This window comes from Tasmannia lanceolata, unplaced genomic scaffold (assembly GCF_043159265.1).
Source record: "Tasmannia lanceolata isolate RefF3 unplaced genomic scaffold, GAP_Taslan_0.1 ptg000003l, whole genome shotgun sequence".
Lineage (NCBI taxonomy): Eukaryota > Viridiplantae > Streptophyta > Magnoliopsida > Canellales > Winteraceae > Tasmannia > Tasmannia lanceolata.
In genome coordinates this window covers 15,459,200-15,485,272 of record NW_027518680.1, presented here as the reverse complement: position 1 = coordinate 15,485,272, position 26,073 = coordinate 15,459,200, and the positions used below count along the sequence as shown (strand labels likewise).

General features: G+C 38.8%; 2 protein-coding genes across 2 annotated transcripts; both read right to left on the bottom strand.

The window, feature by feature from the left end:
* Positions 1-15,269: 15,269 nt before the first annotated feature.
* LOC143866018 (uncharacterized) lies at positions 15,270-15,686 on the bottom strand. The gene has a single exon (XM_077375950.1). The coding sequence runs from the start codon at positions 15,684-15,686 to the stop codon at positions 15,270-15,272; it is 417 nt and encodes a 138-aa protein (XP_077232065.1).
* Positions 15,687-16,709, bottom strand: LOC143866002 (uncharacterized). The gene has a single exon (XM_077375949.1). It carries the CDS (start codon positions 16,707-16,709, stop codon positions 15,687-15,689), a length of 1,023 nt encoding a protein of 340 aa, XP_077232064.1.
* Between the last annotated feature and the right edge of the window lie 9,364 nt (positions 16,710-26,073).

Here is a 26,073-nt window from a genome sequence, read left to right as displayed (position 1 = left end):
AAAGATAAGAGCAGGAGAAATAAATGGGTGGACAGGAATTCAGTTCTTAGAATGAAAATTTTCATTCCATTAGTCTGATTTAGTCCTTGTCTGCATCTGCTTCTTGGGTCGAACAAGCAACATGAATGTCCACACACCCAACAGAGTTGCATCAAATGGAGCATCAATATATTTGCATACATGATGATATCTTGACTACCGACTTTAATTTTGATTTGATTGTTAAATATGTTTATTTTAGAGTAATGATGTCAAGAACTGCTTGGTTTAGGGTCGTCCCAAACACTTGTCCTCACATTGCCATTTGTACCAAAATTGGGGTAGCTTTGTCATGAAATACTGGTTTATATGTGTCCTTGAGCACATGGAACGAGGGAGACGCTGGTCTTCATCAACCACATGGTTCTTTCTAACACATCTATTTTATTATCATTTCATTTTATCATTTCTCCTAATTAGAATTGCGCCTTCTGGAATTTTTAGAGATGTGATCGTTCTGTTTGATTTCCTCTCTTTGAGGATATTGTTTTATTTTTCTCATATTTTGTTTTGTTTTGTTTTATTTTATTTTGTATAGCATGTTATTTTCTTCTTCGAGACCTCCATGATTTTGTTGTTTCTATCACAACTAAGTTTTCTTTCCTTTTTCTAGAGATTTTGCTACCTATACATATATACTTAGATGTTATAAAGTTACACTATTTGGATTTGCTAGGGACCACAGCAGAACGCATTTCTCGGACTGGCTGTTGCATGATAGAGCTGCCACATAGGATGAATTAAATGAATAAGAATAAAAGTCGGTCTATCTGGCTGGTCTCTCATGATGAGATTTGGTGTTTGTGGCAAGTTGAGTCTGCGATATGTGCGTCCCTTTGAGATACTGCACAAAGTGGGCGAGGTAGCTTACAGGTTGGCATTGCCACCAGCATTATCAGCGTTACACGATGTTTTCCATATATCAATGCTTAAGAAGTGTCTCTTTGATCCGCGTCGTGTGTACGATCAAGCCAATACCACGTCTGCAATCCTCATTGATTTAGTAGATCAAATCAATCGAGGGGGAAATCCCATTCCTACTATGCTTGCTGAGACTTTTGTGGGATTAGACCGGATTTCCAGGAAAGAAACAAGTCCTTCACAGGGTGTCCAAAATTATTGTATATTTGGCTGTACGAGAAACTTAAGATCCTTAGGCCTCATACCAACAATTCAACTACCCTGCGAAAATGTTCCAAGTGGGCACGTCAAGTAGAACCCAAGAGTGTTGACGAATGGTATGATTGGTTGCAGTCTTGTGATTGTGACTAAATCAAGTGGAGGTATTCACTCTTTAGGCATGCCATCCTTGATACTCCAAAGTACGTTCATTTTCTTGGTTTGGAGAAGACTTCCTTTTACATATCTGATCGAGTCATTCGTCAATATGGAGGTCTTCAGATCCAACCAAGTGTCATGCCAGTCTATCTACCTGAAGCCATTACTCCCAAAATTGCCCGTGACATAGCGGCTATGTGGGGCAGGAAATCTTCCATGAAACTGACACATATCTCTACAAAGACTATTGGAGAGTCATCCCATGATTACTATCCTTGGTTGGTTGAAGATTTGGAGAAAAGGAAAGCCAAAGTGAGGATTGAAGAAGAAGAAACCTGAAAATCATTTCTTTTGTGTACCTGAAGATTTTTAATGAAACATCTTATTCTGTTGATCAGATATCATCTTTGTACTTTCGTTTCACTCAAATATTAATGAAATATGTTCCCAATTTTCTCTTGACTTTATTTGTACAGAATATTTTTATCTCAATTATCATTTATTTAACCTAGTGTTTTAACTTCCATATCAGGATTCTAAAAGTTGTGCAATCATCGCTCCCAGAAAAGACATCCTAGCAAAACCTACTTGGTCTAGACAGTCTTCGGTGTCTAGACTCATTCGTCATTTTGATTCCCCAGTCACACCTAGGCAACCCTTACTTTCTTCACCAGTAACCTGAAGCCAATTAGATGGCTGAGTCAGCAGATATGTTAGCCGAGATAAGGGAAATAATGAGAAATCTGACTCGAGAAATGGCTACCATGAAAGAGGATATAAAACACCTGAAAGCCCAATCCCATGATAAGGCCTCAACTTCTAGAGAACCTGTGTCCCAACCTCCTCCGTCCGTATTCCCTAACCCAAATAGACCTACTGTGGAGATTGACTTAGATGATGAACAGTATGCTGAGGAATACTGCATGCCGAATCTGGTTAAATCTAACAAAGAGAAAGAGCTTTCCGATAAATTGGAGAAGTTAGCTCAGGATATGGAGAACATCAAGTTTCAAAGGTCAAAGAAACTGAATATGGCTGAATTCATGACAGTCCCAGGAGTTGTTCTTCCCCCAAAGTTCAAAATGCAGGATCTAGATAAATATAATGGGACGGGGTGTCCCCAAAGTCATCTGAAATCCATCATTCCTCTCTTACAACAACATGGACTTTCCCCAGAGCAGATTGCACTTTTCTTCCCAAGGTTTCTAATTGGAGCCGCCAAGAAATGGTTCTTACGTTTAAAGCCAGAGGAAGTAAGAACCTTAGAGGATATTGCCAATAGGTTCGTTGAACAGTTTTTGATGGAAGAGGGTATTGAAGTTACAAAGAGAGACCTTAAGATGTTGAAACGAGGTCCGTAAGAGACATTTACCTCTTTCATCCGAAGGTAGAGAAGAAAATCAGCGCAATTAAGTCAAAGACTGTCAGATGAAGACCAAAATCGTTGTCAAGAGCTTGTCTCCACAACACTTCGATCACATGGCTGTTTAGTATTACAACGATTTTAATCACCTCATTAAAACCGGAACTCGAATAGAGGATGCGTTGTCCAAAGGGTTGAGAATAAGGACCTCCTCCGATGTCAGAGAAGGAAAAAGGCCCATGATAGCACCAAAGGAAGTCAATAATGTGAATTCTGTAAGACCAATGGGAAAGACAGTCTTAAAAGAGGAGGAACTAACAGAAAAGAAAACAAGGCACTTTGACTCGCTTCCTTATCCGTTATGCATTGTTCTCAAGAAATTACTTAGGGACAACAAAATTGAACTACCATATCCCAGAGCCTTACCCAATCCTTTGCCTAAGAATTGGAGAAAAGACTTATATTGTGAGTACCATCGCAGTTCGGGGCATACCACTGATAGATGTTTTACTCTGAAGCATAAGGTACAAGATATGATCGAGAAGAAATATCTTACTGTCGAGAAGCCCAATGTCACCCGTAACTCTTTGCCCACTCATGCGGTGCCACCTCCGGCTTCAATAAAGCCATTTCTATTGAAGAACCAATCCTTGATCCTGCATCCCTTATCCGTCCTATCTCTGATACACCACCTGTCCCACCAAACTCTTGATTTGTAGAGGAATCTGTTGAGAGGACTACACTTGTCAGAATGAAAAACTGGATGGTTAAACTCTTTGGTCAGATGGACATGTTAACTGAGGAAGTGAGAGAGATGGAGGTTCAGATGCAACACCTGTCCACTAGAAATGATTTGGCTTCAAAGTAGTTTGCCGATGTGGGTACCATGGTGGAAGAGACATCAGTTTATAGTTTAATTCTCGAAAGATATGTTGATTTTCATAGTGGGAAAAAACCTTCCATTATTCCAATGGAGGTAAAAGGTGTTCGACCAGTTCACAAGCCTACAAGAAGCCAGTAATAGTGGAAGAAAAGCCGGTTCAGAAACCGCAAAGGAAATTCACTCAGTTATCTTGTTCTCACGAAGTTATCATGAAGAAGTGGATCAGTGAAGGTTATTTGACACTTCTAGATCCGAAATCTCTTCCTGACCCACTCCCCAAATATTGGAGAATGGATCATTATTGTGAGTATCATAGAAGTACTGGCCATTGTGGGACCCGATACCGCGAGAGGGGTATGGGGCGCGAGCCGCCACGCTCTCTCTTGGTCTCTCGTACCCACGCGATTGGCGTGTGCTCTTTTAGTATTGATTTTAATTCATCTTTTATGTGAACTTGGGATCACTAAGGCAATCCGAATTCCACACAAAAGAGACTGACAGAGTCGCCACCTAGATGTGGGATCTAGGACCCATAATTAACCAGAAATCTATACTCGCTACCTGGTTACAAGAATGGAAGGTATGGGGAGTTATCCACCACATGCACCATTCCCGCCCGATAATCGGTCTTCGATTCTAAAAGCTAACTCTTTTAAATTTATTTTAAATGGCTCATTCAACTCTCTATTAATGTGCGAACTAAGTGACATGCATCCTATGATCTAATTTCATTGTGGATCCTAAATGTGTATCTTGATTCCTTAATTTGTTTGGATTCAATCTAGGTGCAAGTTCTCCTAAGATTCTAATTTCATGGAAAATCCTAAATGATTTAATTAAGAATGTACAAGAAAATTAATGTACAAAACCCCACAATTTGTTGTGGAGCCGACTCGCGGTTGGTATGCCATCAGACATCCAAGCTGCCTACGTACCCAACCCTCACTAGGATCAGAGTCGACGTAGTTCGGTGCACCTAAGCTAAGCTACATATGCCTAACTCAACTAAGACACCGACCTAGACGGATTTGACTTTTTCAACAGTTTTAAGAGGAGTTATTTAATTCAAGTTGAGGATTTTATTATCCTAGGATTTCATCTAGGATGCTATATGATTCTTATCTAAATGCAAGTTGTTCCTTAGATTAATGCAGGTTAGCCTACATCCTAGTTTACTAGGCTTGTCCTAGGGAAAGATTGGGTGACTAGTGTAACTAGACCTATGGCACGGTTGCTATCTATAGCAAACGTACGTGATGAGGCTGGACTCCTAACTCTAGGACTCCCTAAAACCTAAGACTCCCTAAAACCTAGGACACGACCTGACACCAGTGTTCCTAAATTGGGCTCTAATGGTTCTTACGACGGAAACCATAATCCAATGGTTCCGAAAGACACGAGACACATCGACTCAAGTTCTTGAGGGTAATTAATTTCAGATTTCAAGGATTTTCTGTTTCTGGACATTTAAGGAATACCAATGGTTCTAGGGTTCACCAATTTCGACCTCGAATGGCATCCACGGAAGGGAATCGTGCGCTCTTTCCTTATGCAATTTAATACTTAGGTTATAGCATCTTATTGCCTGGCATATCTCAGGATTTTCGTGGACAGTAACCTCGGAGCCAACAACATGCTATAGCTTAAATATTCAAATTGTCAAAGATCGAGGGCAATAGGGATACGATTATGGATGCACTGGCCATTTTTCCAAGAAAATCTAAAGATCCTAAAATTTCTGTTTCAATGGATTGAGGAGTGAACGTGTGACAGAATTTTAAGGTTCTTTAGAAGCTTTATGATGATTTTTAATTAATTTCAGTTTTTAATGGATTTTATCAATTTTAAACCGTATGAGTGATTTTACAAGTGAAATTATTGCAAATGAATTCGAAATGAATTGAAACTTCTACAGCAGCAAGACATGATGGGATGTAGCTTACTGGAAGATTTTTGCAGATTTTTACATTAAGCTCATATTTAATTTTGATTTAACAATAATAAGACCAGATTGTAAAAATAACACAGAAACTACTAGAAATAGAAATCTAAATTCATTGAAATTTCTACAGTAAAAAGATATAAGTAAACATAGCATGCTGTGAGATTTTGCATGAATTTTAAAGAGTATTTACTACCAGTTTCGGATTTGTCAATTTTAAGACCAGATTATGAACTTACACTACATCCCTTAGGAAACGAGATCCAAATCAATTGAAAATTTTACAGCAGCAAGAAATATGAAATATAAGACTACTGTAAAATTTGAGAATTTTAATTATGAGCTGAGGTCAGTAAAAATTCTAACAGAATCTGATAATGTTCAAAGAAAGCATTAAATAATATACCAAACAGAATCCAAAAATCCTTAAAAATTCATGGTAGAATGTATCAGTACCATATTATTTTCCCACGAAATTTCATTAATTTTGAAATCTATTTAGTATATATTTTATTTCTCTTCGTCAAAAAGATGTTTTCGAAGAGTTTTCTATTTTTAAAACACGCTTTTTCGAGAAAATTACGACTCCGGAAAATGTCCTTAATTTTGTTCTGATGTGATGAATACAAGAAAAATTTAAAATTCCAAAAAATAGATCATCCTGAGATAGCTATTTTTCGAATTTTGTAATTTCTCAGCCATTATTTTAAATAAAATTCCATTCTTCACTCAAATTTTCAAAACCTTTTGATCCAATGCCCGATCCGATCCGATGGTTATTTTAGTCTATTTAATTAGATCATTGTATTAAATTTCGGGACGAAACGGAATTGAAACACTCATGCAGATCACGATTTTGAGCACGCACATTTAATATTGAATTAAATTCATTTAAATGCTTAAAAACCATGCAAAATACATAAAAAATGCCAAATAATTCTGAAAAAATCTGAGAATTGTGCACCTACCTTAGATCGAGGTCCTCGCCGAATCCGCGAGCCGAAGAATCCAAAAATCCCGCCGATGCTCGATCCGAAGCCCGCTTTTCTTCTTCTTTTTTTCTTTGTTTTTTATTATTTTTCTCCTTGTTTCTCTCACTGTGGATGGGGAGAGAGAGGTAGGTAGAGAGTGAGGGTGGTATAGAGTGAAATAGATAGAGAGGGAGATAGGGTAACAGAGAAATGACAATGAAAGAAAGTAACAGAGAGATGAAAGTGAGAGAGAGTAACAGAGAGATGAAAACGAGAGATAACGATGCTCTGTTTTTTTTTTTGTTATTTTTCTTTTTACTGTTTTTTTAGAAATAAGAGGAGAGTGAGAGATCAAAGGCAAAGAAATCAAACGTGCAAGAGTTTGAGGGGTGAGAGATGAACAAAACCATGGGAGTGAGCAGAGGGAAAGAAAGAGAGAGATAGAGAGAGTGTGTGTGTGTGTGTGTGTGTGAGAGAGAGAGAGAGAGAGAGAGAGAGAGAGAGAGAAACAGAGAAACAGAGTATCGGTGAAAACCGATACTCTGTTTTCTTTCTTTTTCTTTGCTTTTTTTTTTTTTTTTAAAAGATACTTCTCTTGAAGGGATGAGAGGTGAGGGGGATAATCAGAGGAAACAGAGGGGGAGAAGAGAAGAAGGAAACAGAAAAACAGAGGTCTCTCCAGCGTGGGTGTTCCTCGAGCAGACCCGCTGTTAGATCATTTTTTTTTCTTTTACCAACAAGCTCTTGCTCAAAATAGCCGATCCCCCAAGAACGATCAACGAATCTTTCTAATCTTCCCGAACGGATTTGAGAGGAATTCCTTTCTATGCATTGGCAACTTCTTTTTTTAAAATAAAATAAAATTGGAGAGAGATCTTGAGGCTCATGTTTAGAACATTGCCTAAATGAGAGATTTAGTTGGTTCATTTTCCGCACAAAAACAGAAGGTTACTTGCTTTCTCTTTGCTGTTACCTTTTATGCTCTCTTTTCCTCATGATGTTGCCCTTTTAAATGAGATAGAAATCAAGATTTCACGAGGATTTGGAATCAGCCCCAAGTGGGGTCCTTTATTAGAAAAATATGTCTTTAAAGACATTTTATCATATTTTTGGTTCAAAATTAACCCCAATTGTGACCCACCAAAATCAATCACACCTCCCTAAATCTCCTCCATTAGATGATCCTGAATCGCTTAATTGGATGGGCCGCAATGAGAACGGGTTGGGCCCACAAATCATTTTTCACGGGATAATCAGAGCTGTCCATTGGATCGGCCATGGCATAAATAAATTGTGTCTCTAGAAATTAACACGTGGTGACGATCCAATCCATCCAACTGATGGCCCATCAAGTGAGTATCTTAGATCATGATAATGCGGGCCCCATTCTATACCAGGTGAATTTATTATATGTTTTTTTTCATAAAATTTGATCTTTGAAATTCATAATGACCTTCGCAGATGACTCGAATGAGCTTCTGTTGAGCCAACTTACTCGGTCCAAAGCTAAATAAAAAAATGCACAATGCGGCCCCATCAAATGGGTACAAACTCTCTCTGGCTTGGATTCTCATGAATAACCCCCCCTCTCAACACTTAGCGGAAAAAACGAAATATGGCAGAAATGATTAAAAAAGATCGAGAAAGCATAAAGGATGGACACGGGAACGGAAAACACTGAAACTGACAGCGACCCACTAACTTCTTCGTTGACTAAAGCGGAGCAAAATGGGGTGTCTACAGATGCGCCTCTTTGGTAGAGATGACATAGTCATCGAATACCAAAGCAAAAATGACAGAAATATTTTGCGTAGCTTTAATCGACAAAGGACTCTCTAGACACAATGCAACTTAATATAATGCAAGACCCTAGATGAAATCCTAGAATTGGAATGCAGTAAAAAAATCCTGCTGCGGTGCCGCTCAGAAACGGGCAACGAGAGAATGAGATATCATTTTCGAATGGATATCCGGAGGAAAATAAGACATCACATTTATATGATGCTTCAAAGAGAAAATGCCATTTTCAAATGGACTCAGGGAGAATGAAATGACGTATTTATACGGATTTCAGGAAAATGAGACACCATATTCATATGATGCTTAAAGATAACTCAAGGACAATGGAATATCGTATTTATATGAATTCCAAGGAATGAGACATCACATTTATATGATGTTCCAAGAGAAAAGACCATTTTCAAACGGACTCAGAGAGAGTGAAATACCATATTTATACGGATTTCAAGAAAATGAGACACCATATTCATATGATGCTCAAAGATAACTCAAGGACATTGGAGTATCGTATTTATACGAATTCCAAGGAATGAGACATCACATTTATATGATGTTCAAAGAGAAAAGACCATTTTCAAATGGACTCAGGGAGAATGAAATGACGCATTTATACGGATTTCAAGAAAATGAGATACCATATTCATATGATGCTCAAAGATAACTCAAGGACAATGGAATATCGTATTTGTACGAATTCCAAGGAATGAGACATCACATTTATATGATGTTCCAAGAGAAGAGACCATTTTCAAATGGACTCAGGGAGAATGAAATGACGTATTTATACAGATTTCAAGAAAATGAGACACCATATTCATATGATGCTCAAAGATAACTCAAGGACAATGGAATATCGTATTTGTACGAATTCCAAGGAATGAGACATCACATTTATATGATGTTCCAAGAGAAAAGACCATTTTCAAATGGACTCAGGGAAAATGAAATGACGTATTTATACGGATTTCAAGAAAATGAGACACCATATTCATGTGATGCTCAAAGATAACTCAAGGACAATGGAATATCGTATTTGTACGAATTCCAAGGAATGAGACATCACATTTATATGATGTTCCAAGAGAAGAGACCATTTTCAAATGGACTCAGAGAGAATGAAATGACGCATTTATACGAATTTCAAGAAAATGAGACACCATATTCATATGATGCTCAAAGATACGAGATAACTTTGATTGGTGAATTCAACAACAAAGAATTTAGAGATTTCTCATGAATTTGAATTTGACGTAGAATTGGATTTGATGAATTTTGGATTTTTTTTTGAACTTAATGAAATCGGGGATATTATAGATCGTGCCCAGTAAAGATATTGGAAACCAAGACTTTGACGAATGATGGGAAGACAAACCTTATGAACGAAGAACCATTAGTAACAAGAATGGATTAGGAACACTTTATAAAACTTCAACAAGATTTTTCTCAAAGAGACTGCTGGTCTTGTCTTCTGGGGATTTTGATAACTGAAACCTTGAACAAGATACTTGAAATTGGTAATCTAGAACAACAGCTCTCTTGGATATAATCATGGAAAAGTGGGATTTGCTTCTTGACAGGTGTTTAGATAAACATTTATTTGCCAGGATAGTATTTAACTAACTGGAAGGAGATTCTGAATTTTAATTGTAACCCCCCAAATTTTTGGAAATACCAACTCGGTGCGTAGAAGAATATTACATCATCTTTCTAAAAAACTTTCATTATTCCCAAGATCTCAAATACAACAACTACGTTTAGAGGGTTTACAGAAATTAGGTCTAACTTATTACATCTTAATTCAAGACATAGTTGATACATATTTAAAACATATTTGTCCTTTAGAACAGTTCTGCATTCAACTCTAGCATTCCTCATCTTTCATCTATATTTCACTTGGGGGTTGGAACAATAAAACAAGAAAAAAAAGGGGTGAGCTCAAATAGCCCAGTAGGGTATAAACAACAACTGATGTAGAATTGTCAAGCTCATAAGAACATGATATTTTGCAGATAGGACATCTCACATTATAAACATGGGAAGAAAGAATAAGCACAACATACTTTCCAAACGTATAGAGAAAACTTACAGAACTTGATATCAAGAATTATATATATAGAATTATATATATAGACTTCATTAAGCACAGATGCTTTCATTCATAGCCATATCTCGGCCCATTCATAGCCATACCTCGGCTCATAATCCTCTAGATTTACACTCTCTAGAGTCATCTTTACCCACGTGCACATGGAGGACTATAACGCGTCCACCCGTCATCATCTCATAACTCAGTCCATATTCAGAATTAGGGTATCACAAGATAAACTCTAAACATAAACATATCTCACGGAAACAAGTTTCGAGGATACAAAATAGAATTATAGCTTTATCAGTAAAATCATTTATCTGAAAGGAATGGGGTCTGAAAGAAAGGATCCCCCTTGGATTCTCATCAGTTGTGGATCTTAGAAGGATAGAAACTCTTATAGCAATTGCGTATAAAGAGAATCAAAGAATATGAAATATTCACATCCAGTATATCAAAAGAGAATCAATGGAAGAAAATCCTTACATATAGCAAAAGAGAATCAATGGAAGAAAACCCTTACATATAGCAAAAGAGAATCAATGGAAGAAAACCCTTACATATAGCAAAAGAGAATCAATGGAAGAAAACCCTTACATATAGCTTTCCGGTCACAGGTTTGTTTGAGCTTACACCTTGGAGTGGATAACCTGTAAATATATTCTAATTTTATCAAATTCATGTTTTAAGGCAGTGTCCTTTCTGTCCAGGTAATGTCCATCTATGTCCAAAATAATGTTCCCTGTGTTCAGTGTTCTTTCTATTAAATTTTTAAGATCATGGGGCCCATCATGCACTATTCATATGGACCCCACATGTTACTATTCATGTGGACCCCACAGGTTACTATGCTCAGCAGTTCACCATTCTTTGATTTAGTTTATTTCTTGGCTACTATGCTCAGCAGTTCGCCTTTCTTTGATTAAAGTTTACTTTACGGTTACCATGCTAGTATTTCACCGTTCAAATAAGATGGGCTACTATGCTCAGCAGTTCGCCTTTCTTTGATTAAAGTTTACTTTACGGTTACTATGCTAGCATTTCACCGTTCAAATAAGATGATAAAACTTGCATAATCTATAGCGAGTTATCACCTCTTATGCATGCTTTATCCTAATATTTACATAGGTGGTAGAACAAACCATATTACCCATAATAAATACTTTAACTATTTATATGAAAGACTTACCTTGGTAGTGATGAAGTGGATTTCCTTTTCCTTCTCCTCTCTCTCTTTTTCCCTCTCTCTCTTACTCTTTCTTCTCTCTCGTTCTCTTTTCTCTCTCTCTCTTTTTTTTTTATTTTTTTTATTTTTTTTATTTTTCTTCTTCTTCTCTTCCTCTATTTATAGGTATTTTTTTTCCAACTACAGTCTTAAATTCATAACTACTCTCTTAAATGCTTTTACAAAAATATAGGAATAGTAAAGGTATAAATAAATGAATAGTAAAGGCTGCTTGAATAGTAACAGGATGATTAATATTATTGAATTATTATTTTCATCGGTGAAGCGCAACTACTCATTAATGATAGTGGTTGTGGAGTGACCCGCTTAACCAATGAGTTAATGAAAGTGGTTGTGGTGTGTCCTTCTGGTAGTGGTTCCCACTAGTGATGGGTCCCGCTGGCGTTGGGTCCCGCTATTTGTGGGTCCTGCTTGTTGTGGGTCCCACTGGTGGTAGGACCCGCTTGTGTGGGGCCCGCTTATGTGGGACCCACTGTTGGTGGGACCCGCTTGTGAATAGTACTCGGTGGGTCCTACTGTGAATAGTAATTTTGAATAGTTTATCTCAATAGTGAACTTGCATAGTATTTCTGCATAGTAATCTTACGTAGTATTTCTGCATAGTAATCTTGCATAGTGACTATTGTGAATAGTAATTATGAATAGTGACTATTGGTAATTTTTAATATGTGTAAGTATCTTGACATCTGGGGCGGTGGTTTAGTGGTAGGAAGCCGTTCAATCCTCGCTCAGCGTTGGGTTTGAATCGCGTACGCTCCATTATGCCAGATGTCCTCATGCCCGATTAACTCGGGGAAAAATGAGTAATGGCCGATGATTACCCACCTATGAGGCCATTTTTATTTATTTGTATATATATATATATATATATATATATATATATATATTTTACCGGTTATTACATTCTACCCCCCTAAAAAAAAATTTCGTCCTCGAAATTTTACGTACCTTAAGAAGTAAATAGATGAGGATGCTTTTGTTTCATCTCCTCCTCCGGTTCCCATGTTGCTTCCTCGGTGGCTTGGCTCCTCTACAGAATCTTCATCAGTGATATTCTTTTTGTCCGAAGAATTTGTTCCTTTCGATCAAGGATTTGTACTGGTTGCTCTTCATAAGACAAATCTTGTTCCAACTGCATTGGTTCTGTTTGCAGTACATGTGATGGGTCCGCCAAGTATTTCCTTAAAAGTAAGACGTGAAACACATTGTGAACATGTGACAAGGCTGGTGGCAAAGCTACACGGTATGCTACTGGTCCAATTCGTTCAAGTATTTCGTATGGTCCAATATATCTGGGACTGAGTTTCCCTTTCTTTCCGAACGTTATCACACCCTTCCAAGATGATACTTTTAAGAATACACGGTCACCCACTGCAAACTCCAGGTCTCGACGTCGATGATCGGCGTAACTCTTCTGTCTGCTTTGAGCCGTCCTCATATGTTGTTGGATCATACGTACTTTGTCAGTAGTTTCTTGTACTAACTCTGGGCCTAGAAGTTTTCTTTCTCCGACCTCATCCCAACACGTCGGTGTTCTACATCTCTTACCATAGAGAGCTTCATAGGGTGCACTCTCTATACTAGAATGATAACTGTTATTATAAGAAAATTCAACCAATGGTAAGTGTTGGTCCCAATTACCTTGGAAGTCTATTATGCAAGCTCTAAGCATATCCTCCAGTGTCTGAATTGTCCGTTCGGATTGACCATCTGTTTGAGGATGAAAGGCAGTGCTGAAGTTCAACTTTGTCCCCCAATGCTATTGTATACTCCTCCAAAAATTAGATGTGAAGCGCGGGTCACGATCAGACACAATGGATGCTGGTATGCCGTGTAAACGGACTACTACTTTGATGTAGAGCTTCGCCAATTGATCTAAGGAAAATTTTTCTCGTATTGGGATAAAATGAGCTACCTTCGTCAGTCGATCAATAATGACCCATATTGCGTCATTTCCTTTCGTAGTCCTCGGTAGTCCCGTAACGAAATCCATTGCTATCATATCCCACTTCCATATAGGCACCTCTAGTGGTTGTAAGGCTCCCTTTGGTAGCTGTCGTTCTGCTTTAACTTGTTGGCAAACCAAGCATGTAGACACGAACTCAGCAATCTCTCTCTTCATATTATTCCACCAATAATGGGTTCGAAGATCTCGATACATCTTCGTACTCCCTGGGTGTATGGAGAATGCAGAACTATGTGCCTCAGTTAGCAACTTCCTTCTTAATTCTGGATCGGAGGGCACACACAGTCTTGTGTTGAATCTTAAGATGTCATCTTTATCAACATTGAATTCGGAAAGTTTGCCTTTCCGAACTGCTTCGATCTTTCCTTGTAATTCAGGATCGTCGACTTGAGTGGCCTTAATTTTCTCCAATAGTGATGGTTGAGCAGCCAACTGTGCTATGTAGCCCTTGGTTCGCGGTTCTACTATTTCCATATCCAGTTTTCTCATATCTTGGAGTAAATGCTTTTGAGTGGTTATCATTCTTGCCAAGGTTCCAGAAGTTTTTCTACTCAATGCATCTGCCACTACATTCGCCTTTCCAGGATGATAATGAATGGTGCAGTCATAATCCTTTAGTAACTCTAGCCACCTTCTTTGTCTCATATTCAGCTCCTTCTGGGAAAATATGTATTTGAGACTCTTGTGATCAGTATAAATTTCACACTTTCCCCCGTAGAGATAATGTCGCAAGATCTTCAGTGCAAAGATTACTGCCGCCAATTCCATATCATGCGTGGGGTAGTTTTGCTCGTGGTATTTTAGTTGGCGTGATGCATAAGCTATAACTTTATCATTTTGCATTAATACGCAGCCGAGCCCTTCCTTTGATGCATCACTGTAGATCACAAATCCTCCGGTTGGTGTTGGTAATGCTAGCACAGGTGCACTGACGAGTCTCTTCTTTAACGTTTGGAAGCTTTCCTCGCATTCTTTGGTCCAGATAAACTTCGCGCCTTTCCGAGTTAATTTCGTTAATGGATTTGCTAATCGAGCGAAGTTTTCCACGAACCTTCTATAATAGCCGGCAAGTCCCAAGAAACTTCGAATTTCTGTTGCTGTCGTGGGTCTTTGCCATTCTTCAACGGCTTTAGTCTTCGCTGGATCCACAGAAATTCCTTCTCGGGTGACTGTGTGACCCAAGAACGCCACTTGCTGCAACCAGAATTCACATTTACTGAATTTGGCATACAGCTTCTTCTGTCGAAGTGTTTGTAAAACAATCTTCAGATGTTCCTCATGTTCTTCGCGACTCTTAAAATAGACAAAAATGTCGTCGATAAACACCACGACAAACTTGTCAAGATAGTCGTGAAATACTTTGTTCATTAGATCCATGAATACAGCTGGGGCATTCGTTAGTCCGAATGGCATGACAATGAACTCATAATGTCCGTATCGCGTGCGGAACACCGTCTTTGGAATATCTTCCTTCTTTACTTTCAGTTGGTGGTAACCAGATCTGAGATCGATCTTGGAGAAGTACATGGCACCTTAAAGTTGGTCGAACAAGTCATCGATTCTGGGTAACGGGTACTTGTTCTTTATTGTGACATTGTTCAGTTCTCGATAATCAATGCACAACCTCATTGATCCATCATTCTTCTTTACGAACAGGACGGGAGCTCCCCAGGGTGATACACTGGGCCGGATGAATCATTTGTCTAATAGTTCTTGCAGTTGCTTCTTTAGTTCCTCCAATTCTATCGGCGCCATTCGATACGGTCTTTTGGATATTGGATTTGCTCCCGGTACTAGCTCGATAGAGAACTCCAGTTCTCGATTCGGTGGGGCTCCTGGTAGATCGTCAGGGAATACATCCACGTACTTTTGCACAATAGGCACGTCCTCCAATTTCATCTTCTTTTTACTCGTGTCCACAACTTGAACTTGAGCGAGATATCCTTCACAGCCCTGTTTTAATAATCGTCTTGCCTGCAACGATGATATTAGTGCTGGAGTTTTGTTTCTGTCAAGGCTTTTATATACAAGTTGGGGTTGATCAGGAATAGTAAACCCGACTTCTTTCCTGTAACAGTCTATGTTGGCATGGTTTAAAGTCAACCAATCCATTCATAATATAACATCGAATTCTAAAATAGGTAAGGAGATAAGATCTATCGATAAGTTTCTACCACAAATATCAACAGAGCATGCTCGATAAACTCCTGATGTAACTAGAGAATTTCCACCAGGCGTTTTAACAGGAAGTTCAAGATCTAACTTCTGAAGTGGTATGCTCAAATGCTTGGCAAACTTTGGTGAAACGAAAGAATGCGTAGAGTCAGAATCAAATAATATATGTGCATTCTTCGAACTTACAGACAAAGTACCTGTCACCACATCATTCGTTGCCTCCACTTCAGCAGTTGTGATAGCAAAAGTACGGGCTTGTCCCCTTGGCTGTTGTTGTTGTTGTCGACCTCCTCCTACTGCTCTAGGCTTGGTGCATTGATTTGAATAGTGTCCCATTTCGTTACAATTGAAACACTTGATGTCTGGGTGAGCATTCAGAGTCTGCTTGAGGGTTGGCTGACTGTTCCGAGTCAAAGTTGGATTTTGTTCCCGTTTTGGGACCGTCTTGCAGTCCTTTGCCACATGTCCTTCCATTCCGCATTGGAAATATTTTCGTGTCCCCACGTAACAGACACCTCCATGTCTCTTTCCACATTTTGAGCAATGTTGCTGGTCTCCTGCTTCCTTGACATTAGGTCTCTTTGTTCCAGATCCTCCTGGTTGGCTTTCATTCGTTCTCTTTACGCTGGTCAACTTGTTTTTGGACTGCTGAAAGTTCAAATGTTCAATTTCCACTTTCAAAGCACATCTCACCACGGCTTCGTAGCTTTGAAAATCTAAAGCTGCTAATGCTCGCCTGACACTAGGTTTTAATCCGTATTGGAATTTGTCCACCTTACTTTGAACGTCAGTCACTAGGTGGGTTGCATATCGAGCCAGTCTTGTGAATTTTGCTTCATATTGGGAGATTGTCTCTCCCTCTTCTTGCTTTAATGAAATAAATTCTCTCACTAGCTGAGCTTTTAGTGGTTGTGGGAAGTATTTTTCGAGGAAGATTCTTTTGAATTCATTCCAACACATTGCGTTCATTTCTTCTTCGGTTTTTGTATTTCGGACTAAATTCCACCACTAATCCGCGTCACCGTCCAATCTATACGTCGCCAATCTTACACGTTGTTGGCTGGTGCAGTCAATCACCGAAAAGATCTTTTCGATGGAGTGAATCCATCTTTCAGCTTCTAAGGGATCTGTAGTTCCCGAGAAGGCATCAGGATGTTGCCTTATAAACTGTTCCAGTATAGCTCCTTCATTTTGAAGTGGAGCAGATGGGGCTCGTTGTTGGTTCATGTTTGTTGTCATTGCTTGGGCTAGCTGTGCCAATGCAGTGGCAATGACATCATTTCCTGCGTTGTTGTTTCTAGCGTTGGCTGTAGGTTGTTCGTTTCTTGCTTGCCTTTCTCTGCGTGGCCTGCCACGTCATCTCCTTGCCTCAGCCTCGATTGCAAAAATCTGTTCCTGATTCTCCGCCATCTTCATATCATAGTATCACATTAGTAATCTAAATTATAACTCATATTTAAAAGCATTTATATACAGAAGTATCACAGAAGTCATAAATAGCACATAAGTTCTATATTAACCAACGACTAGCGGTATAGTTAACATATTCTAACTTAACATTTAGATAGGGTAAATTCTAATCCTATCTTTTTGAATCCTAATTTTCAAAACCGACTAAACTTCGCTTTGATACCAAATGTAACGCCCCGAACTTTTGGAAATACCAACTCGGTGCGTAGAAGAATATTACATCATTTTTCTCAAAAACTTTCATTATTCCAAAGATCTCAAATACAACAACTACGTTTAGAGGGTTTACAGAAATTAGGTCTAACTTATTACATCTTAATTCAAGACATAGTTGATACATATTTAAAACATATTTGTCCTTTAGAACAGTTCTGCATTCAACTCTAGCATTCCTCATCTTTCATCTATATTTCACTTGGGGGTTGGAACAATAAAACAAGAAAAAAAAAGGGGTGAGCTCAAATAGCCCAGTAGGGTATAAACAACAAGTGATGTAGAATTGTCAAGCTCATAAGAACATGATATTTTGCAGATAGGACATCTCACATTATAAACATGGGAAGAAAGAATAAGCACAACATACTTTCCAAACGTATAGAGAAAACTTACAGAACTTGATATCAAGAATTATATATATAGAATTATATATATAGACTTCATTAAGCATAGATGCTTTCATTCATAGCCATATCTTGGCCCATTCATAGCCATACCTCGGCTCATAATCCTCTAGATTTACACTCTCTAGAGTCATCTTTACCCACGTGCACATGGAGGACTATAACGCGTCCACCCGTCATCATATCATAACTCAGTCCATATTCAGAATTAGGGTATCACAAGATAAACTCTAAACATAAACATATCTCACGGAAACAAGTTTCGAGGATACAAAATAGAATTATAGCTTTATCAGTAAAATCATTTATCTGAAAGGAATGGGGTCTGAAAGAAAGGATCCCCCTTGGATTCTCATCAGTTGTGGATCTTAGAATAGAAACTCTTATAGCAATTGCGTATAAAGAGAATCAAAGAATATGAAATATTCACATCCAGTATATCAAAAGAGAATCAATGGAAGAAAACCCTTACATATAGCAAAAGAGAATCAATGGAAGAAAACCCTTACATATAGCAAAAGAGAATCAATGGAAGAAAACCCTTACATATAGCAAAAGAGAATCAATGGAAGAAAACCCTTACATATAGCTTTCCGGTCACAGGTTTGTTTGAGCTTACACCTTGGAGTGGATAACCTGTAAATATATTCTAATTTTATCAAATTCATGTTTTAAGGCAGTGTCCTTTCTGTCCAGGTAATGTCCATCTATGTCCAAAATAATGTTCCCTGTGTTCAGTGTTCTTTCTATTAAATTTTTAAGATCATGGGGCCCATCATGCACTATTCATATGGACCCCACATGTTACTATTCATGTGGACCCCACAGGTTACTATGCTCAGCAGTTCACCATTCTTTGATTTAGTTTATTTCTTGGCTACTATGCTCAGCAGTTCGCCTTTCTTTGATTAAAGTTTACTTTACGGTTACCATGCTAGTATTTCACCGTTCAAATAAGATGGGCTACTATGCTCAGCAGTTCGCCTTTCTTTGATTAAAGTTTACTTTACGGTTACTATGCTAGCATTTCACCGTTCAAATAAGATGATAAAACTTGCATAATCTATAGCGAGTTATCACCTCTTATGCATGCTTTATCCTAATATTTACATAGGTGGTAGAACAAACCATATTACCCATAATAAATACTTTAACTATTTATATGAAAGACTTACCTTGGTAGTGATGAAGTGGATTTCCTTTTCCTTCTCCTCTCTCTCTTTTTCCCTCTCTCTCTTACTCTTTCTTCTCTCTCTTACTCTTTCTTCTCTCTCGTTCTCTTTTCTCTCTCTTGTTCTCTTTTCTCTCTCTCTCTCTTTTTTTATTTTTTTTATTTTTCTTCTTCTTCTCTTCCTCTATTTATAGGTATTTTTTTTTCAACTACAGTCTTAAATTCACAACTACTCTCTTAAATGCTTTTACAAAAATATAGGAATAGCAAAGGTATAAATAAATGAATAGTAAAGGCTGCTTGAATAGTAACAGGATGATTAATATTATTTAATTATTATTTTCGTCGGTGAAGCGCAACTACTCATTAATGATAGTGGTTGTGGAGTGACCCGCTTAACCAATGAGTTAATGAAAGTGGTTGCGGTGTGTCCTTCTGGTAGTGGTTCCCACTAGTGATGGGTCCCGCTGGCGTTGGGTCCCACTATTTGTGGGTCCTGCTTGTTGTGGGTCCCACTGGTGGTAGGACCCGCTTGTGTAGGGCCCGCTTATGTGGGACCCACTGTTGGTGGGACCCGCTTGTGAATAGTACTCGGTGGGTCCTACTGTGAATAGTAATTTTGAATAGTTTATCTCAATAGTGAACTTGCATAGTAATCTTACGTAGTATTTCTGCATAGTAATCTTGCATAGTGACTATTGTGAATAGTAATTATGAATGGTGACTATTGGTAATTTTTAATATGTGTAAGTATCTTGACATCTGGGGTGGTGGTTTAGTGGTAGGAAGCCGTTCAATCCTCGCTCAGCGTTGGGTTTGAATCGCGTACGCCCCATTATGCCAGATGTCCTCATGCCCGATTAACTCGGGGAAAAATGAGTAATGGCCGATGATTATCCACCTGTGAGGCCATTTTTATTTATTTGTATATATATGTATATACATATTTTACCGGTTATTACATTAATGGTTCATCTTTCTGAGAAATTGGCTCAACCACCATTGCATCTGAGGCTCTTCCAAGCTTAAGGTGCCTTCCTGGGGTATGATCTTTTTACGAAAGCTGGGCTTTCTAATGCTTATACTTCTGAAATTTTCTGAGTTGGTCTTCTTTGAAGTGAAGCTGCTTGACTAGATTATCGAGCTCCTTCAGGTACAATCGAGGGAGCTGACGAGGCTGGGCCTCCTTTACTAAGACAGTTGCATCATTTGGACATAAGAACGACGATTGACTATTTCTAAAGAGAAAACTTAGATAAAAGGCACTACTCAAAGGATTGAGCAGCTCTGAAGGAGTGAACATAGAATGACAAAGATTGACTAACTACACTGACAGACACAGTAATGCTTCTGACTTAGTTAACGTTTTATTTGGTAAGTCTATCCTTTCGAGGAATGTTTTTTTTTTTTTTTTTCAATTGGTAAACACTGGACTTTTTCCTTAAAACAGTAATGCCTCAAGGATTTAATTACAACCCCTAAGATTGCTTAGCTTCAATGCCCCCAGTTTTGAGGATGTCACTTGAATTTGCTTGAACTTCAGTTGATCTTCAGTCTTGATACCAGCTGTAGCCTTCTTATAATGGTTCTCTTACCGTGACCAAGTTACCTCTTTAGGGTTTTTAACTTGGCGGACCGTGCTAGCCTTAACTTTTGCCTGAACCACCTTTCTAGATTTTTGATCCAGCAGGCTATCCCCTTAGCTTTTGCCTAAGCCGCCCTTTCGGGTTTTCAACTTAGCAGGGGAATGATCTTAACTTTTGCCTAGACCGCCCTTTCAGGTTTTCAGTCTAGCAGATCTTCAAACTCCGTTCTTTTCTTCTTCATCATCATTTTTTTTTACTTATTGTGTCTCGGGATCTAGCTCATTAGTTCTGAACACCGGAAGGACTTTATAGGTTGGATAGGGCTTTTCAAAGAATGGCTTAAGGTTCAACAAAGATTTTGACCGAACCTGTGAACAGGTTGCCTACATATCCCAAGGTAGGAATCAGGTCGTGTGTAGTTCAGGGCGGATGCCCCTAGTTTGAAGATAAATTGTTTGAAGGTTAATTGACTTTTCTCTTTTTTTTTCTTTTCTTTCTGGAATAATTGACTTCTCTTCTTTTGGAACTTGTCCCCTTTTTTTTTTTGAAAGGATTGAATTTCTTTTTTTTTTTTGAATAGACCGAACTCGGTTTAACCGAGCTGCCTACGTACCACAGTGTAGGGATCAGGTCTGGCGTAGTTCGGGGCGGATGCCCCTAGTTTGATGGGTTTTCAAGGAAATTTCATTCAGGCTCAAAGGGTTTGCAAACCAGTATTCTTTTGACGTTGGGTTCTGATTTTGGGATTTATTCGGCCAAAGGAGGCCTTCCTATGTTCAGATTGGGAATCGATCTAGGTTACTAGAGTCCATCTGGTACTGATTATTTATTATTATTATTTTTTTCTTTTTTCTCTTTTTTTTTTCACGGAGTTCGACGGCATTTCCAGGTAAGAGATAATGGATCTTCTTCTTTCAAGATTCTAATACGTGCTTTCGACTTTCATAGAGCGAAACTTGTTCTTTGACATCCTCCATCTATGGATTTATAACTCTTGATATCTGATGATCACTTTTCCATGCTTGCTCTTGAACTTCTTATCTTGAATTTGTTGGCTTTATGTTATGAATTTGAGAACCAAGGTCATTGATTGGAAATATGAAAGTTGTTTCCACTCTATGCCCCTTGTATAGCATATGTCTCTCACTTTCTTCATTCTCTTGAGCTTTCTATCTATGTCTTGCCCCTGGTATCGGTTGTAGCTTTTCTAGAAAATCTTCTTATTCTTGAAATAATTTTATCAATTCTTCACTCTTTAGAGGGCAATGTATTTTTAATCAGCATTTACTGAATCAAAGTTTCAGTGCCAATGTTTACCACTTCAATTTCATCTTTGAAAGGCTGGGATTGGCGCTCCTCCTCTTGCTCAAGTAATTGCTGTGACTCAAGTGGAGTTTCGTCAATTTTGTCCTCATTTGAAGAGGGAGTCTTACTTTAAAGATCAGAAGCATACTTAAGAAACAGACACAAGTGAACTATTGGAACCACAATTTTATTTAAAGAAGGAGCCATTACATCTGACGACCTATCCTGAACATGCTCAGGATTCACAACTCTAAACAGAAAGAAAAGCAAAAGATAACTTGCCTGGACTAGGCATTGACCTCGGACTCAACAATTGTACTGACTATGATGACTGACTCAACATAAAATAGTAAATGACTAAAACTTTAACTGCTGCAACTGTCTAGCTTCGGAGGCTCGGCGAAGGCTGGCTCATGAATGATACTTTCAACTTCTGATTCTTTTCATTGCAACCAGACCTGTGCTTCTTTGAACCCTCAGTTATCTAAGCATTGCGATCGGCTGGCGGCAGTACTGCATGATTCGGGTAGGCTAATTTCTTTCATCAATCAACTTTTGGATCCTAAATTTTAAGGCAATGCAATTATCAGTAAGGTGGCCAGGGCCTCTACGGTATTCACAATACTGGTCCATTCTCCAATTTGCTGGTAAATGATTAGGAGGAGCCCTAATGCCAGGTAGGGTAATGTGACCTGAAGCTAGCCCTTGCTGCAAAATGACTGATGGTGGAAATGAGAGAGGAGTAAATTCCTTCTTAAGCGCTTGCTTAGGTGTAGCCGTTAACTGATTGTATTTGAATACCATAGGATTTTGTAGCTCCTTGATTTTTTTTGAAGTAAAATTGCCTCTGCTATAAGCCCCATGTGTTGTGGCCACTTTGATTTCCTGACCTATGGAGACCGGGCTCAACATATTTCTACCCATCACTGTACATTGCTGGTCGTGATTATCGTGAGACTTTCTTTTCATTTGCTCAAACCATGGTTTGCGGTCATCAGGAAAGGATGGAGTTTCGCTGCTTGACAAAAGATTTTGAGGGTCGAGGAGCTCCATGTCTATAAGGTTTTGAATATCATATTTCAAACTGAGGCATTTATCAGTAGCATGACCAGGACGTAAATGATAATCACAAAATTCTTTCATTTGGAAGGTCTTGGGACTGGGAAGAGGATTAGGAACAGGCTCTGGTCCCAATAGTGTTATCATTCTTTCCTTGAGCAACCATTTCAAAGCATCAGGTCGCGAGATCGGCAAGTCGGTGAATTCTTTTTTAGGAATCTCAGATGGTGGCTCTTTGTCATATTCAAGAATTAAGGGCCTAACAGAATCCTGCTGGTGCTGGGAGACAGAGTTTCTGGTAACAACATCCTGGACTTTGGTATTTTTGTCAGCGAAATGTTCAGAACTTTGGGACTGACAATACCAGGTTTGCATTTGTTGTTTCATCTGATGAACTTCTTCTGTTAGCGCAACCATTTGTCTAGAGAGGTTCACAATTAGTTCTTCCGAACCCATAACCATGGAGAGGCTCGGATTTTTGCCCTTAGAAACAACAGTGGTTGGACCAAATTTCTCAGTAAGTTGGGCTTTGATGAATTGATTTTCTTCCTTCAATTCCTTCACCTGTTGGACGAGCTGGGCCAGGGTTTCTGTGACATGAAAGAGTTGAAAATTTTCCATAGAATCTGCCATAGGTAGGAAAAAGAGGATTAAAGACGCTTCCAAAGAAGATGGGGAATTAGCTTATTCACTGACCACGAATAGATTCAAACCCAAGAAGCTTTCCTGGATTTTCAGCTGTGAATAGTCCTGACATGGAAACAATAAGAACGGTATATGAGCTTGACATTCAAGGAGTGTTCATTCTCAATGACTGAAAAGAAGATTACACATTTAAGCAAGTAATTGTGACAATAGTTTAGGATTCTGAAGGACCAAGACATGACAAGGATGACAGATTCGCATAGGGGGAATGCCCCTAGTTCAAGGATTATGAGAACGGACTCTGAAGGACTTAGCAAAATATTCTTGAACAAGGTTGCCCTTAAGAGAAGACTAAAGGTACAAGCATGATCAGATCATCAAGATTGCACAATCAAATGATTGAGACACAATTTCTGCCAATTGAGAAAGGGAAGGAAGATATAATCTAATCACACAAGAGGCAAATGATAGACAGACGATCAAAAGATTAGATGAGATTACATAAGATTACTTTCAACGGATAGATCACGAATGACTAATCCTATGAGATCTTTGAAAATGATGGGATTTATAACCTAACCCCAAAGGGAAAGTTTTTTAATCTTCGCACATTTTAACAGTGTTACCTGAAGGCATCAACCCTAATCCTAATATAGCGGAGTGGAGAGAGGATCTCGACTCACGACTTTGTTTGTGTGTACCTAAGGACCGATCGTAGCCATTGGAAGATGGACTACGGCCTAATCTAGACACAAATGGGTAGGATATCCTAGGCTAGGCTCACACATGTGATGCACATGTGTTCGTATACTATATGCATGTGTGGGTTAATCTAGGGGTAAGGCCAAGAGTTCCCTTAGCGCGAATCCATGTTCGATATACTGTACCAGTGTCCGGCGTATCAGTACGTGAACAAGAGATCCGTTTACGTACCATAAATGTACTAGGCTAAGGGTGGAATGCTTCTCTAGCACAGAGGCACCAGGTGATGAAATCCCAGTCAACCATGCTAGATAACACTCCGGGTTCCTAAAATAGGATGTGTGTGCATGTGAAATGCAAGGGTTTAGATGCAAGTGATGTAAGTGTGTGCAATAACTTCGAGCAATCTATGATGCCTTCAGGTTTTGTTAGATTAAGTTTGAGTAAAATGTGATGAGAAAATAAAGCATACAAACTAATCTAACAAGCATAAAAGAGATAGAGTTTTTATGAGGCGGTTAAATTAAATTCAAATGAGTTATCTTTTGAAATTTTAATGAAGTTAGGTGGTCCCCAGCAGAGTCGCCAAACTGTGGGACCCGATACCGCGAGAGGGGTATGGGGCGCGAGCCGCCACGCTCTCTCTTGGTCTCTCGTACCCACGCGATTGACGTGTGCTATTTTAGTATTGATTTTAATTCATCTTTTATGTGAACTTGGGATCACTAAGGCAATCCGAATTCCACACAAAAGAGCCTGACAGAGTCGCCACCTAGATGTGGGATCTAGGACCCATAATTAACCAGAAATCTAGACTCGCTACCTGGTTACAAGAATGGAAGACATGGGGAGTTATCCACCACATGCACCATTCCCGCCTGAGATTCGGTCTTCGATTCCAAAAGCTAACTCTTTTAAATTTATTTTAAATGGCTCATTCAACTCTCTATTAATGTGCGAACTAAGTGACATGCATCCTATGATCTAATTTCATTGTGGATCCTAAATGTGTATCTTGATTCCTTAATTTGTTTGGATTCAATCTAGGTGCAAGTTCTCCTAAGATTCTAATTTCATGAAAAATCCTAAATGATTTAATTAAGAATGTACAAGAAAATTAATGTACAAAACCCCACAATTTGTTGTGGAGCCGACTCGCGGTTGGTATGCCATCAGACATCCAAGCTGCCTACGTACCCAAGCCTCACTGGGATCAGAGTCGACGTAGTTCGGTGCACCTAAGCTAAGCTACATATGCCTAACTCAACTAAGACACCGACCTAGACTATCCTAGGATTTCATCTATGATGCTATATGATTCTTATCTAAATGCAAGTTGTTCCTTAGACTAATGCAGGTTAGCCTACATCCTAGTTTACTAGGCTTGTCCTAGGAAAAGATTGGGTGACTAGTGTAACGAGACCTATGGCACGGTTGCTATCTATAGCAAACGTACGTGATGAGGCTGGACTCCTAACTCTAGGACTCCCTAAAACCTAAGACTCCCTAAAACCTAGGACACGACCTGACACCAGTGTTCCTAAATTGGGCTCTAATGGTTCTTACGACGGAAACCATAATCCAATGGTTCCGAAAGACACGAGACACATCGACTCAAGTTCTTGAGGGTAATTAATTTCAGACTTCAAGAATTTTCGGTTTCTGGACATTTAAGGAATACCAATGGTTCTAGGGTTCACCAATTTCGGCCTCGAGTGGCATCCACGGAAGGGAATCGTGCGCTCTTTCCTTGTGCAATTTAATAC